Source organism: Saccoglossus kowalevskii, chromosome 7 (genome assembly GCF_978046115.1).
Source record: "Saccoglossus kowalevskii chromosome 7, keSacKowa6.1, whole genome shotgun sequence".
NCBI lineage: Eukaryota > Metazoa > Hemichordata > Enteropneusta > Harrimaniidae > Saccoglossus > Saccoglossus kowalevskii.
In genome coordinates, this window is record NC_140647.1 from 21475353 (window position 1) to 21493455 (window position 18103).

The 18103-nt window shown below is 34.8% G+C and overlaps 1 protein-coding gene and 1 long non-coding RNA gene across 2 annotated transcripts; both read left to right on the forward strand.

The window, feature by feature from the left end:
- The first annotated feature begins 10868 nt into the window (after window positions 1-10868).
- LOC144360293 (uncharacterized) lies at window positions 10869-13887 on the forward strand. Its single transcript, XR_013422186.2, has 2 exons — window positions 10869-10956; window positions 13851-13887. It is a non-coding gene; the product is annotated as an uncharacterized LOC144360293 (long non-coding RNA).
- Window positions 13888-13894: 7 nt separating this feature from the next.
- Window positions 13895-16893, forward strand: LOC146740856 (uncharacterized). Its single transcript, XM_085501854.1, has 5 exons — window positions 13895-15389; window positions 15544-15681; window positions 16001-16099; window positions 16332-16423; window positions 16786-16893. The coding sequence occupies exons 1-5, from the start codon at window positions 13895-13897 to the stop codon at window positions 16891-16893; spliced, it is 1932 nt and encodes a 643-aa protein (XP_085357980.1).
- The last annotated feature ends 1210 nt before the right edge of the window (window positions 16894-18103 follow it).

Below are 18103 nucleotides of genomic sequence, written 5' to 3' on the forward strand. Positions count from 1 at the left end.
TTGATTATTCGGACCCTGTGATGCGTTGTTGACATGTTTTTAAACACAGACACTATTACTTATTAAATACATAAATATTACTTATCAAATATATGAACGTGTGTGCAACTGTAAATGTCAAACGTGTATAAGACTATCACTATACTCATTCACCCAGATAGTCGGAAGCGTTTTCTTCTGTCGCGGTGTTCATTATTTATAATCAGTAAGTGCTATTTTAGTTACTATGGCAACAACAGTTTTTTTCTCTTTTTTGTCTGCGACATTTATGTGAGTGGATTCTTCCGTTGGGTGAGTGAAGCATTCAGTAGGAAATGACATTAATATTTTACATATATCTGAATAAAACACATCTGTAATTCCTAGGAAGATCATTATTATATACTATATATCTTGAGATCAATGGAGTTCATTGCAGCAGCATTACGTATCATAGATTTTAAAACTTCTGATAATATTCTGGTTACATCGTGAAATTATATTTTATACATTTGCATTTTATACATTTGCATTAATATTTGGGATCATTTTAAAATGCAAAATTTCATGCAAAACTATATTTCGATTAACTGAATGAGCCTTAATATATGAAAGTTATACGTTGAGAGAGACTGAGAAGTTTGTTTTAACACGTTCATTTGCATTCACAATATTTTATTGCTCAGAGTCAAAACAATTAAATGCATTACCTAATGTGCCAAGAACCGTAACTCTTTTAATTAAATACGTTATATTTCGTGAACGACAACACGAGGTTAATTGTGTAATTAATTAATATATGAATTACATATGTTGTTAAAAATATTGATGACATCATTTGTCAAATTTTCTTGTCAAATCAATATTACCTACTGGTAAATGATGAACTATATATTTTGCGTCGAACAAAGAAATGACACTAGAAATCGTTGATTTTTACAAAGGCAAATGTATCCGAGCTTTTGAGAGTGGTAAATCGAAATTTGATATCGAAAATAATAGACATATTTGAACAGATGTATTGATAGTTACAGTCTATCTAACGTCACGTGATTGATACAAAACATATTGTTTTGTTCATACTTGTCAACGTTATTATTTTAAATATTTACATACACACATTAGCCACAGCCTTTAGCCAATGGCAAAACACTTAGCAACATCCATACACTTCATTTGATTCCTCGATAAAGGTTATTGACTCTATGATCCTGATGATTACGTAGTTGGGCTTTTAAATTATATTGCCATTTTAAGTATGACATCAATATTTCCCACTGCAAATTCTATATGGAAATATAACCTGATGTTTCCGTCCAGAAAGAGAATCATCTGTTTGCGAGTGTACTTGTTTACGTTGCTTAATGGTAAAGCATACTTATAATTAGGAAATCTAATCGTGGGTTTAGTGATGCTCTTTGAGTATTAAGAAGAAATTATGATAATGAATAATTTTACAATTACGAATAATTTAAACCGGGCGAAATATCTAATTAAATTACCCTTAAAATACAATAGTGTTGTCCAACTAAAGACTATGTCATGTGTATGTAACTATATAGCGTCTAGGACAGTAAATGAATTGTCTGGGAAAGTGTCGGAGGATGTTGTAAAGCTCTTTGGTAATTAACTAGGAGAGAAGGACATTATGCTTGTATAGATATACATCGGCAGCTGTAACCTTTTACAGACTGCATTATTAGCACACACATTTTCTCGTATGTATTTACAATAATATGTAACCTGGAAGGCACATATACATATAATGTTTGTTAAATCACAATCCCAGTCCTATTAATCTGTTATTTTTTGGACTAGCTATTCAACGGAGATTTTTTTCACTTTTTAGGCTGTTTTCCAACTTCCGTTCTCACTGATGGATATTAACCACTTCTGTAAAATCTGCTTTAATTGTTATTTTTGATCTCAAGAGGGAACTGTTTTGCTGAGGAAGAAGATTGTTATCTGTTTTATCTTATTTCAACCGATGACGGTAACATTCGAATGTTCGCGCATGATTTGTATTTATTCAAAGTTGTTCAGTTGCAGTGACTGCAAAATATTTACATATACACAATAGCTACAGCCTTTACCCAATGACAAAGACCCATAGACTTCCCTAGATTCCTCAATAGGTTAGTTGGGGTTTTAAATTATATTCTCATTTTAGGTATAAAATCAATATTTGTGACTGCAATTTCGATATGCCCTTGTCAATCTACTTGCGAGTGTTCTTTTCTACATGATTTGGTTTAATTGTAAAGCATACTTTTAATTAGAAAATCTCATCGTGGGTTTAGGTATATTTTTATTGATAAGACTTATCATTTTGAAAAACTTACGAATAATTTAAACCAGGCGAATCAGCCAAATATACTTTTCAAATATAATAGTGTTGTCTAACTAAAGAATATGTCACGTGTATGTAACTATATTGCGTCTAGGATAGTAACTGTCTGGGAAAGTGTCAGAGGAAGTTGTAAAGCTTCTTGTTAATTAGCTAGGAGAGATGGATATTAGGTTTGTATAAATATACATCGGCAGCTGTAACCTTTTACAGACTGCATTATTAGCACATACATTTACTCGTGTGTATTTACAATAATATGTAACTAGGAAGGCACATATACATATAATGTTTGTTAAATCACAACCCCAATCCTGTTAATTTGTTATTTTTTGGCCTAGCTATTCAATGGAGATTTTGTCACATTTTACATTGTTTTCCAACTGAAAATTAACTACTTCTGTAAATTCTCATGAAAGGACTATTTGCTCAGGATGAAAATTGTTATCTGCCTTTTCACTCGACTTCCCTACTACTAGTCGTGTTATCAGTCACAATTGAAAATTGTCACCTGCAAAAAGCATTTGCTACGTGTTACTGCGGTCGCTGCATTAACATGGCCTCTGTGCTACGCTCATAAAATGAACATTGCTTTATGATTATTTTAGTTATTGATGAGTGTCAATCAATATGCTCGCGCGCGAAGTAAACATATCATTTTCGAGCAGGTGTTCTTTTTGACAGAATACGCTTACTCAGTCATTGCATGGAGAGATTTTGCGTTATGACGCGAGAGACGCGAGAGACTACTGTGTGATTTTGAATACAAACTGAGTTCACTGTTTTGAGTGATCGGTTAAGATATTATCGAATGTGCAATCACCTTATGTCAAATAATTTAGTAAACATGTCATTTTTTGAATGAATATCCTCAGGCAGCCATAGCACAGCAACCGACATTCAAATTAAAGCGAACATACGTAATGACCTCTGACGCACAAAGTACAGCAACCTTACAAAGTCCTTTCATCCCAACATTCACCTCGCGATATGCGTCAAAACCGTTTTAAATAAAAAATATACCCGCCCCGTCTATGCTGTGTACATGCACATAATCATCTGTCTAGTATACTGCCCTCAACTTGAATGCACACGGTATACATATGAATCTCTGTGGGCTGACAGTGAGATAGAAACCGGCTACATGTCGCCAACAAAAATGTCAGGTCGAATAATTTATTTAAAAAAAAAAAAAAAAACAAAAACTATTCACAAATCTTCGAGTTCTTACTGAGAAGGGATTAAACTCTGAGTAAACATTACTACATTAGCAGGATATAGCTCTTTTTTCGCATCTCTGTGTAAATGTAATTAATTGTGCTTATGTAAAATGTGAGTGTGTAGAATGTACCGACTTAAATGGCAATGAATCTTATAGAATAAATCTTAGACTGATAAACGTAAATGTGTGTAGTTAGAGTATAACCCTAACGCCACCTTCTATCGTCGATAGTTCAATCACAGTCCCCAGAGGGACTGTGGTTCAATGTATTATCTTAAGTTGACAGGCTATCAGAGTTAATGTATTCTATTCTATCTTTATTTGCATTCTGCATACGTCATTTAAACGTGTAAATAGTGGTCAGCATAATGTTTACTTTTACAAATTGGTGACCACTCTTGACAAATTAAAAGTTCATAGTAATAAAACAAGTATCAATTTCAAATAATAACCGATCGATCGACCAGTAATTACAGGTATATCCGCTATTTGTATTTGTCCTATTGGAAGCTTCTATGGTTTGAAATCTTCTCCCACTGAGAGCGCCCCACACGACTCATGAACCATGAAGCACGAAATGTAACAGTTGAAGCGGGGAAGTCGTCACCTGCGCATGCGACAGACGACCAAGGCGTGTCATTGTTTACAAACAAGCGTCTACAGAATAATAATACTCTCAGTGATATTTCCGCTCAGAAAAAGAATAATCTGATTGCGAGTGTTGCAGGGAAATCTCATCGCGGGTTTAGTGATGTTCTTTATGTATTGATCATTTTTCATTGATAAGTTTTATCATTTTGAAAAAAACTTTCAAAACATATGTGACGCAGATTTCGGGACGTGACTGCGTTGTGTGATTTTTTTGTAGACTTCTGCGATCACATAAAATAAATAAATAACTGAGACGGGGCTTCAATGCTCTGGAGGTAGTGGAAAGTTCATTTTTCACTTGCGACATAACCAATACATTAATACAGAATTCTCACTTGACAGGTTGTTGGAAATATGCACTGCAAATATGCACATATCGAATAGTCACAACAGTTTCTCAAAATCATAGTTTCAGAATACACAGCATGCATTCCAATGTATTTCTTAGCTACCTGGCATCAATAGGCCAGCTGATCCGAAAATGTCTAAATAAATCTATGACAATTTTGGTTGTCAGGGACAACAGTACGCTATACATTGGAATACAAACCTCATAAAAACATATATCAACAAATGTAAATAACTGGGAAAATATGAGACATTTCATCCTCAAAACTACATCTGAGTGTTATCTAAACTCTGGCAGTAACAGATTGATCAGATTCAGCAATGGATGGCAAAGTTGTACAGTAAATATATTCATATTAAATCTGCATATGAAAACAACACTGACCTGCATAGAATGACGCCATATTGGGATGAAGCCTGTACAGGGTTCACCACATGAGGGCGCTTTCCCAATATCTGCTCATATCTAATGCATTGACTCAGATAATTTATAAAGGGTTAGCATACATTGAATTTTGTTTAAAAAAAGGCAAGATTGTTACATAAAAAATAAATAAAAAGAATAAATAATACGTTCATGGTATAAAAATGTATAATAACGAACAATTTTACAATTACGAATAATTTAAACCGGGCGAATTAGCCAATTATGCCCTTCAAATATAATAGTTTAGTCCAACTAAAGACTTGGTCACGTGTATGTAAATATTGCGTCTAGAACAGTAAATGAATTGTCTGGGAAAGTGTCAGAGGAAGTTGTAAAAGCTGCTTGGTAACTAGCTAGGAGAGATGGATATTAGGTTTGTATAAATATACATCGGCAGCTGTAACCTTTCACAGACTGCATTATTAGCACATACATTTACTCGTGTGTATTTACAATAATATGTAACCTGGAAAGCATATATACATACAATGTTTGTTAAATCACAACCCCAATCCTGTTAATTTGTTATGTTTTGGCCTAGCTATTCAATGGAGATTTTTTCACTTTTTAGATTGTTTTCCAACTGAAAATTAAATAATTCTGTAAATTCTCAAGAAAGGACTATTTTCTCAGGATGAAAATTGTTATCTGCTTTTACCCTCGACTTCCCTACTACTAGTCGTGTTATCAGTCACAATTGAACATTGTCACCTGCAAAAATCATTCGTTACGTGTTACTGCGGTCGCTGCATTTATAACATGCGCTCTGTGCTGCGCTCATGAAAGGAACGTTGCTTTATGATTAGTTTAGTTATTTATGAGTGTCAATCAATATGCTCGAGCGCGAAGTAAACATATTATTTTCGAGCAGGTGTTCTTTTATTCTTTACGGACTGGATACGGCTATTGCGTTGTTAAAAACCATAGTCGGTGAACGGGAAACAATTGCTTGACAGGAAGCAGTTTGGTTTACAGTTCCAGATTCTGGCGTAGCTCAACTAAGAATATCTGAAATGCGCCGATGATCTTCCGTTGAGCGACAGTATCGTCACAGTCAGCTGGCATCGGTGTCGCTGGGTGTATCCAGCAACACCGATGCCAGCTGAATGTGAGTATCGTAGTGCTGTAAACTTGACACGTTTTTGTGACCAGTTATATTTATGATTGCATTGGTTATGGTGGAATGCCGGCTTTCGTCAGGGTAATAATGAGTCCAGCTGGTCTTTCGGTATATTTCCTACCCACAGAATAATATCGTCAGCCATTATCGAAGCGCAGACACAAATTACGCGCGTTGTTTGTAAACAGAAAGTAGTTCCAGGAAATAGACGCGTTTACCAAATATGGTAAACGGGGTACGGGATCATCGGCAATACGAGGAATATGATAATTGCCAAGAGATCTTGCGTTACTCATATAGTATGACGCGAGAGATTACTGTGTGATTTTGAATACAAACTGAGTTCACTGTTTTGAGTGATCGGTTAAGATATTATTGAATGTGCAATCACCTTCTGTCAAATAATTTAGTAAACATGTAATTTTTTTAATGAATATCCTTAGGTAGCCATAGCACAACAACCGACATTCAAATTAAAGCGAACATATGTAATGACCTCTGGCGCACTAAGTACAGCAACCTTTCAAAATCCTTTCATCCCAGCATTCTCCTCGCGATATGCGTCAAAACTGTTTTAAATAAAAAAAATACCCGACCTGTCTTGTCTGTGCTGTGCACGTGCACATAATCTGTCTAGTATACTGCCCTCAACTTGAATGCACACGGTATACGTATGCATCTCTGTGGGTTCAAACAAACCGGATATATGCCGCCAACAAAAATGTCAGGTTGAATAATTTATTTAAACAAAATTAACTACCCTAACGCCATGCCCCTTCTATCGTCGATAGTTCAATGTATTATCTTAAGTTGGCAGGCTATCAGAGTTATTAATGTATTCTATTCTATCTTTATTTGCATTCCGTATACGTCATTTAAACGTGTAAATAGTGGTCAGCATAATGTTTACTTTTACAAATTGGTGTCCACTCTTGACAAATTAAAAGCTCATAGTAATAAAACAAGTATCAATTTCAAATAATAACCGTTCGGTAAATTACAAGTATATTCGCGATTTGTATTTGTGATATTGGAAGCTTCTATGGTTTTGAAATCTGTTAGGTCCCACTGGGAGCGCCCCCACACGACTCATGAACAATGAAACACGAAATGTAACAGTTAAAATGTTCAGTGTATGCGCATACTAAATGACACGTAACTAAACTCGAATTACAATTGCAGAATAGATAGAGAGATGGATGTCAATGTGGGTTTGTTTGTCATTACGTATGTACAATACAAACTGAGCACACTGTTTTGAATGATCGGTTAAGATAGTATTGAATGTGCAATCACCTTATGTCAAATAATTTAGTAAACATTTTGTGAATGAATATTCTCAGGCAGCCATAGCACAACAACCCGGCCGACGGTCAAATTAAAGCGAACATATGTAATGACCTCAGACGCACAAAGTACATCAACCTTTCAAAATCCTTTCATCCTAGCATTCACCCCGCAATACGTGGCAAAGCTGTTTTAAATAAAAAAATACCCGATCTGTCTTGTCTATGCTGTGTATGTGCACATAACTGAATCATCTGTCTAGTATACTGCCCTCAACTTGAACGCACACGATATACACAATGAATCTCTGTGGGCTGACTGAGCTACAAACCTGCTACATTCCGCGAACAAAAATGTCAGGTTGAATAATTTATTTAAAAAAAATTACTATTCACAAATCTTCGAGTTCACTGAGAAATGATAAAACTCTGAGTAAACATTACTACACTAGCAATACATCGCTCTTTTTTCGCATCTCAGTGTAAATGTAATTAATTGTGCTTGTATATAATGTGAGTGTGTAGAATGTACCGACTTAAATGGCAATGCATTTTATAGAATAAATCTTAGACTGACGAATGTAAATGTGTGTAGTTAGAGTATAACCCTAACGCCACCTTCTATCGTCGATAGTTCAATGTATTATCTTAAATTGATGACAGGTTATCAGAGTTATTAATGTATTCTATTCTATCTTTATTTGCATTCTGTATACGTCATTTAAACGTGTAAATAGTGGTCAGCATAATGTTTACTTTTACAAATTGGTGACCACTCTTGACAAATTAAAAGTTCATAGTGATAAAACAAGTATCAATTTCAAATAATAACCGATAGATCGACCAGTAATTACAGGTATATCCGCTATTTGTATTTGTGCTATTGGAAGCTTCTATGGTTTAAAATCTGTTAGCTCCCACTGAGAGCGCCCCCACACGACTCATGAACCATGAAACACGAAATGTAACAGTTGAAGCAGGGAAGTCGTCACCTGCGCATGCGTCAGATGTCCATGACGTGTCATTGTTCACAAACAAGCGTCAACCCATGAGCCTTTGCGTTTTTAATGTGTGTTGTCATCGTCGCTTGGAACTCAATTCCCGCGCGTGCGCAAGTGACGACCCTTCCGCTTTAAACTTTCTAATTTTGTAGTATAATCAGTACTACTTATACATGATGTTTAATTTCTTGTCAAAGATGAATTTCACTTCTGATTTACACATTTACGACAACACAATCACACTTTAGCGAGCTTTTAATCCAAGCTTTACCACCGTCCCTCAACACCGTTGAGGGACGGTGGCTTTACGAAAGCGAGACAATGCGTAAAATATTTATTTAATTATTTGTACGCATCTTCGTGTATATACGTGTTAGCATGAGAGGACAACTACCCTATATTCTAAGTATTTGGATAATCCCCCCAGACGCTAGACATATGAGTTTTTGTATAGCCTCAAAATAAGGAGAATACTGACAGAATAATAATACTCTCAGTAAAAGTAAATTTTGGTTTTACACATGCAATTATCATTGTTGATAATGTCCCAAAATAAATGATCTACATCTACGTTGATCTTAAACTTACATCGACAAGCTCAGACAGAGAGCTGGTACACAGCAACGACGTTGTACATGTAGGCTTTCACGATGCAACTTTCTGGCCATGGCGTGAGGAGCCATAGCTTTTGGATAAAAATACTAATGTCTGAAAGTAACAAATTTAATGACACCAAATGTAACAGAAATGAATAAAATACTATTACGAAGACTAAAGACCGACACAATAAGAGCTATTGACACACAGCCAGATAACGACGTGTGTTACGAGTTTCGGCGCTTTAAGAGCTATTCCAGTTCGCTCTATAGTCATGGCTTTTAGCGATAGCATTCTGTCGATCCGCTAGATTGCAGCCCTGACCACGTTCATGTATTGTTGTATAGACTATTTTCAGTATATGTGTATACTAAATTACACGTTACTAAACTAGATTTACAATTGCAGAATAGATAGAGAGATGGATGTTAATGCGGATTTGTTTGTCATCACGTATGTATTCAATTCAATGTAGTTTCTTATGGTGTGTGTAATAACAAATGTGTGCATAGTATTCAATGCATTTGGAACGTAACGTGTGCAACATGGTAGCAACCATAACTACTGCGATAATTACACACAAACAAATATACACAAAATTTAATTGCATAGAGATAATAAATGACTGATTCATTGATTTTTTTTAATGACGTTAATTTCTAAACCCATGGCCACCAGATAATACGCACATTGGTAACACACAGCGGATATGGTCATTTGTTTATATATCTACTGATCGGATTTTACGCCAAATATTAAAATATGAACAATTAATACGACAAATATACATAAAGTGAACGTTACCATCAAAATATTACTGCGCAAAAATATTTGCGATTTCTCACAAAGTCGTTTTGGTATGTATGATATTGTTTTTTACATGACAAAAACAGAACTTGAGTGGCAGAGAAAAATTGTATCATGGAGTAATACCGACAAGTATGTATGAAACGACTAGTCTTCGGTATACCGAGTAAAGTAACAACCCAGAATAGGTGACACTATGATGTTTATCTGACCAAATCCCCGTTAGTATGCCTTCGAATAAAAGATGGCATACTTTTAGCAGATTTATACTACGTATTTTTATGTATAATACTTAAACATCATAATGATCGGGGGAAACAAAATTGAGTCCTTGAGGGAGAAATTAATTAAAAGGTAAAAACACACACGAGTAAAATATAGCGTTAGAGTTTCCAGGTTTTCAGGCACTGCTATTGGCAATCATTCTGTTTCAGAATCTGCAAGTAACAAAGTTTCACTAATTTTTTTTTCGCACAAACTCATTTTTTGCATGATTCGTTTGTTATATCATTCATAATGTTATAAAATCTAAGTTTAGTGACAAGGGAATTGCAAACATGGAGAAAATAATAATAATAACAATAATGCAAGCAAGAATGACAGCATATCTTCCATGGGCAGTACCTCAGATGATGTAGCAATGAACAAGTGATCGTACTTTCATGAAAAAATCAAATAACAAAATATGTACTGAAGGAAATTAATGCCCGAACTTATATGTCGCTGTCGCTAGCACAAAAAAAACAACACCCGACGGTAGGTTAATCACTTTGTGAGAGGGGGTTTGCAAGCCTGCTTAAACTTTGTATGTTTCCATGGTCACCCTGTGTTGAAACCTGTTATTATCGCCAATGGTGGCTTTCCATAATGGAACAAAGCAGACTTTAACTTTGATCATTATGAGAAACAGCAACGTGGTGATCTCACTGGAGTTACCGGCTGGTTACATACATATGTATAATTATCACAGTGTACAAGTAGTTCGCTTTGGTATACCTACGTTATTATAATCCCGTCCAATCACATCGTAGCTAGCTATATATACATACATATATATATATATATATACATGCCTTATCAGTCGATATTACAATCAGTCACACTCCAATGGACCTCACTTTTTACATTGTTTATAAGAACTTCAACTAAAACAGTTAAATTCTGTTTGGAGGTTAGTTTTAATTAATGCGGAATTTTAACCGCCGTTCTTTGAGATTGATGTATTCGCAAACAAACTGAAATGTGTTTTTATCGTTATTCACTAGAACACGTTTTCCAATTTTAACCGTTTGCTCACACTGTTGTAAACAAATGATGCTGTGAAACAGTGCATAATATTAAGCATCCGCAATCTGAGAGTGCTGTAAACAATTAACGATTATTATTTCCATATTTCCAAGAAAATATATTATATATCATCCTGACATAATTTCGAAATGATGATGATTAAACTAAATTATGTTTGGTCTTCACATTGTTGCCGTAGTTATCTCCAATTTAAGAAAACAAATGTTATGCCATTAGGCCTAAAGATAATACCAGTCTGACAGCCTATGTGCGTATATCTGTCAATTAATGTTGTGGTTGATTGTTAAGACGCCACTCTGACGCAACAATGACAACATAGCAAGACGTAAAGGTCACATTATCTCTAGTCGAAAACGAATAATTATATGAATGACCAAAGAAGCATAACAGTGAATCAGAATACTATTACAGACAACATTGAATGATTGTTTCATTGTGCATGGAATGACGTTCTCTGTGTTTTAAATTTTGATTATTCAGATCAAGAACGACATAATGCCTCAGAAACATGGCAAGTATCCTTGTGGGGAATATTTATTTGTGTATTTGTTATAATAATGTTCTTCATTGTGTCGGACCACCATTCAGTAACAAAGCGAAGACTGTCAGAAAAAATAGTACCATAAGAAAATAATAATACTTAGTACAATTGCTGCATACATCGACAGATAGATAGAGATAGACATCCCACATTCACATACCACTTAATAGATACACGGTCATAGTACATCCTGATTATGCTCAATGTGTGTGTACTTTACCACAATCAATATGCAACTTATTATAGTGGACCCATCCTCGTTTTATTTTAGCATTTTGTAATCAAAATGTTTTCGTGTTTTTATTTCACCGTGGGTACTCTAAACCAAAGTCATTCCATTCCATTTTGCTGACACAAAGGGTTTCAGCTTCATTTCGGGGGCGAATGCCCCTGCCCCCTTCCCCTCGGTGCCGCCACCACTGATAAGACACCAATACAATCACATATAATGCGATTGCATTATCAACAGCCAAATATATTACAATATTGTCACAGCCGATTAGACCTCTATAACCAATGCAATTGCGATATCAAAACAAGCAATGAGAGTTTATTGCTAACATCCAACCACAGTATCATCAGAGTGAAATCGATTATTATCTTTCCAAAGACAATAAGTAAAGTGTAAATGTCACAGTTTTTGTCAGCATGTAATTAACGACTTATTGCCACGACTCAGAAATTAATTGCATTGCAAGGCCACACCGCTGAATGTGTGTTAAGATATACAAAATATGAGTTGTATGCTTTGATATTTGCTCATGAATAATTCAATACCTTTCTAATACCCACTTTTTCAAAAACCTTTATCGGAAATCCAAATACCCTTAGTCGTTGGAGGCTGTACCTGCTGTGATTGATGTTGTGGGTTATCTGTAGCAATTACACACTGCATATGAATACAAGTATGACCGGTTTACATATGTGAAATATGTGGATTAACTCAAACAAACGGTGTGTCACATGACGAACAATAGATTGCATTATAACCACAGTAACCATTAAAGTAATATTTTCATTGTATATAACCTATCAACATTTTCAGATATCTTTTTATTATAAAAACCATTGGAAATTACGTTTTCTTGGTTTGCATCTAATATTCCATTATAATAGCAGTATTTTTTAACAGTGTTTCTTAACTTAAAAAGCTCCTAAAGATAGAGCACACTGAATTTGAAATTTCCACAATATGTAGGTTCTGTGTTCATCAAGGAAAAAAGCCCCCATCTTTTTGAATTGCGTGTTGTCCCAGACAATGATGGCGGAAGCGATACAAGTGCACACACACAATGTCAATAATCCTAGTCGTTTGTTGTAGGTATATAAAACGAACATATTGTGAAAGTTTCTGTACACTAGAAGCAAATTTATGTTTGAACGTAGCTGACTAAAAGTAGAACTCACGTTGACAGATTAGTTAATTTGCATAATCGTTCACCACAAAAATACTGATTACTGTTTTGTACTAGTAAACTACATCATGGCCTCATCTTCAGCAACCAGTTACTTTTCATTATTTAATAACGAATTGAACAGAACACTCAAAAACCAATGCATTTATACTCACAATCACTTGAGCGCTTTTTAGTGTGTTCAACTGGTGGGAAAGCCTCGAAAGTCACCACAAACCTGCATCTAGATCCTAAGTATAATATGTGTTCGCCCATCCTGTGTTTGAGCTAGTTTTGATGTTAGTTTGCAATGGATAATCTGTTAACGCTCATTTTATAATGAATAAATTAAATTATTTTAAAAATCATTGCAACCAACTTGATTATGACTTGGGACTGATTTGAGTGTGTCTAATAACAGACCCAGAAACGAATTAAAGCTCTCTTGCAAATGATTTGTGATAATAATTTGATTATCGACAGGTGTCAATTATGTGTTTCAGTTAAAACCTTTTCATAATTCTATAATTTTTCAGGTCGATGAGACTATGATGAATTTACTAAAATATACTTTTCATCTGCTCCATGATACAATTTTTCCAAGTAATTATGATTGGGTTTGATTAAGAGTTATTTTAAGAATATTGTTTGTTGAACATTGACATTTGATCCGACTATGAAGGTTAGCTGCGATTGGCACTTAGCACCATTTACAAACCTCGGACAATGTACGGTTAAACATGATTTACTATAATCTAATTGCCCATCACTAGATACTCTTTTTGTGTTTTTAATGATAATGTTCTGTTATTCGTTTAACAGCTGGAATATCGGTATCTGGATAACTGGTAAACAATAACACGGAAATGGAAAGAGCACACAGTCCCAGCATTGATGATGAACGTGCATTAAATTTGTTTGACAGTAATGACTATGACTCAAATATCAGCGTGACTACCGGAAGCGAAACATCGGCGTCAACGCAAAATATACTACGATGGAGAAGAGAAAAAGGTGCTTGCAATCCGATGAAGAAATCTGGTCAACGCTGGCAAATAGCGAAGATGATGATGTTAGTCATGGTTCCTATCATAACCCTTATAGCTGTTGCATCTAACAGTTTGAAGACAGTGCTGGATGCCAATAAAGAATCTCTCGAAATCCGAGAGGCCATTGCGTTTGGTAGAGAGCTCGGCAACTTCTTACATACCTTACAGAATGAACGTGACATGACAACCCTTTATCTAAGCAGTATCAGTTCAACGACCCGTCAAATACTTACAAATACATACCCGGAAACAGATGCCACTCTCCGTAACATGAAAAGTTGGCCTGTGGAAAAATCAAACGAGCTGCAAGAGCTAGATTCAAAAGAAGATTTCCAAAAGTATCTTGATACACATCGACGTGATCTTTATATATCGGATGCTACAGTTTTTGACGAAATTGACTTTTACACCGACTCTATACGATATTTCATTGAGTGGTTGTATGAAACAATTGGTAAATATAAAGGTTCTAACAAAATGTGGACTGTTTTAGTAGGGTACCAATTACTTGTGGTTAGTAAGGAAGATGTTGGAGTTGAACGCACACTTGGCTCTGTGTATTATTCCCAAGGAAAATTTGTCAAATATACACACTTTATCGATTATCTTGAGAAGGCATTCAGGGCACAGGGTAATTTGGAGGCATCTTGGCTGTACGCGCCCCAGATCAAACCTATGCACGATGAAATGATGGACGACTTGTCGGGTGATGTGATTCTTGCACTTGCCAACATGAAGAACATTGTACGTCAAAATATCAAAATTTCGCCTTCATGGCAAAATGCCAACTATTGGTATGACAATATGACAAATTATATGGAGATACTGTTAGTTATACAAGATAAACTAGCTGCAGATATACTCCAATCTCTTGAAGAGTCTGTCATCAGTGATTTCCGAAATGCTGCTCTGGTGGCCTTTGTATTGGTGGCCATTCTTGGAGTCAGTCCGGTGATAGTGTTTCTGGTAATGCGACTGACATCCCATATGCAGGTCTTTGCATCAACTCTGATTGGACAAAACAAGAAACTACAGCGTGAACGTCAAAGGGCATGCTCTCTGCTCTACCGTCTTCTGCCAAAGGCAGTAGCCAACCAGCTTAAGAAAAACGAGAAAGTTACAGCTGAGTCATACGACATGGCAACTGTATTCTTCTCTGATATCGTAGGTTTCACCAGTATTTGTTCTCTTAGTTCCCCCTTACAAGTTGTCAGAATGCTGAATTCACTCTACTCATTGTTTGATCAGCGCATTGGCCAATATGACGTGTATAAGGTGGAGACCATTGGTGATGCGTACATGGTTGTGTCAGGTAGTATCGTTTCATATCTTTGGCAAATAAACAAGTATTTGCTTCTATATTAAGAAACCATAAATGCTTTTTTACATTACAATTGTGTGTGCCAAATAAGCAAACCAGACAAGTCAAGTAAGTAGCCAAGTAACACTGTTTATATTATATATAGGTGTACCTCTTCGTAATGGAAAACAACACGTGGAAGAAATTGCTACTTTGTCCTTGGATCTAACATACAACATATCAAAACTTGAAATATCTCATTTGTCTGGGACCACATTACACTTGCGTATTGGAATGCACACAGGTAAAGTATTAACAAATATATTCATAATTCTCTGACATATGCATAGACCCTCAGTGCATTATGATTTATTTTTAATATTTTAGGCATGTACTATACATTTAAAATAATATCCATCATTTTAAGTTTGAGCAGTCTCAGATTATTGTTGATGGTTTATCATTAGTTTATCTCAATATATATGAAGCAGATCTACACGCGCCATATTCAGTGAATTATAAATGTTTTAATAAATTTTATTCAAAACCGTACATATCTTGATTGCGATAAAAATTTGCGGACAACGTAATTTTATTCAGATATAATATCACTATAATTACAGGTAAAGTGGTTGCCGGTATTGTTGGGACAAAAATGCCTCGCTATTGTTTATTTGGTGATACGGTAAACATCGCTGAACGCATCGAAAATGCAGGATTACGTAAGTCTAGTTGATATATCTCTGTATTGATATATATATATATATATACACTTGACAATAATGAGAAATAGTTGCTTATGCTGCCCTCAGTATCTTTGCTTTGTATTTTCGTTTTCGTTCTTAATCATTTCAATGTAAAGGCTTTGACCCCCATTTGTGATACAAATATATTAACATGTATATACTTATTTATCAGTTAAGAATACATAATACTCGTTATCTTTGTTTTCAGCTGATCGCATTCATGTTAGCAAACATTCACATGACCTTCTAACAGAAATAGGTGGATATTATATGTCTGAAAGAGGTATCATGGACTTTGAGGTAAATGTCTGTTTTGTACATCAGATTAACTATTTAAACGCAATAACTTTTCATTATGGGCACAATCATTTTGCACTTTTTATTTCTTTTCCCATAATCATTTTGTTAATTGTGATCTAAATGGACATATTTCTACAGACATTGATCAACATTTCTGCAAAAATGAGGAAAGTATTTATTCAATTCAAAATGTGACTTTGGCGTTCAAAAATGTAACTTTAAAAATCGTTTTTTTGTTGTTGTTGTCCATCTATGGCAAAGTTTATGGTATTTATACACGATTTACCGTTTCTTAACGCGACTCATATGTGTGTCGCGCATGCGCAAAAACAATTATAACTGTTTAGTTCATTTCGTCACAGGGTAAAGGACAATTCCAGACTTACTGGCTGAATGGAAAGGATGGTTTTGAACCGGAAAACGCATGTGATGTAATTCCAAACATCAACGTACCGTCGTCAACCAAGTAGTGTGAAGGGGCATTGTCCTTTACTATTGTCAACAACTATTAAGTTAACTGAGATGCACTTAAGATGATTTAATTTGTTTATATATTTTGTATTTTGTTCACTTTTTAGTGGGATAGTTAGGTCGGAATAAATAAATAAAATGAAATGTTTAGAAAGTTAGCAGTTAATAAATTTTATAGAAATAGAACTTGAAATATCCATGTTATTTAATATTTAAAGATTTAAATTGAAGAATTTAGTGTAAGATGGTTTATTAACATTATTATGTATTTGGTTTCAAATGTTTTACAAGTTTTGAAACACCGCTGTTCAACAGTATGGTCGCTGTCAGCACACTACAAGTATACAGAAAAAGTTGTGATTTAAAGCGGGAGAGTTGTCACCTGCGCACGCGCGACAATAACAACACACACTAAAACGCAAAAGGCTCACGGGTAGACGCTTGTTTGTAAACAATGACATGCCATGGCCATCTGACGCATGCGCACGTGACGACTCCCCCGCTTTAAAATATCCGATGTTTCTCATTCTTTAAAGAAATGAGCATGATTGCATTGGTATTAAATTAACAAAGACGCACAGCTATGCTGCTATTAGAATAATAGTACTAGTGCCAATAAAAGGTGTGAGTGAAACTGACATTGTTGTGCTTATCAGTGCTTATTGTAGCAACAGTAATACGATAACATTATATCTAGTTTAGTTCCTTTTTATATGTAAATTGCTTCCTTAAAGTGTCTTTAATGTAAAAACGATCGATTTGTGTTTAATAGAAGTCAATGTGATTGTGATTTCAAATGATAACCGAAGCTATCGCTATAATACTTAATTAATGTATTGCAACAACATTCCAATGATAGAATGCATGAATATTATGTAATATATTAATGTGCTTATATTATTTTACTTTTATTTTCTTATTCTGCAATTTACTTATATAATTATGCTTTGTGTGTAATATTTAATGTATGTTGTGGTGTGTGTCTTGCGTATGTTTCGACTTATATGTACACGATTTAATAATTTACCGTGTTTTTTGTTTTTTACGTGTTATGTTTTACGTGAAATAAACCATCACCGCAGTCGTGGTTTAATCAAGTGTTATTATTATTATTATTATTATTATTATTATTATTATTATTGTGGTTTATTTGAGATTAAAAAAGAATAACCCATAGAAGTTAAAAAAAACAATTTCCATCACTATCCA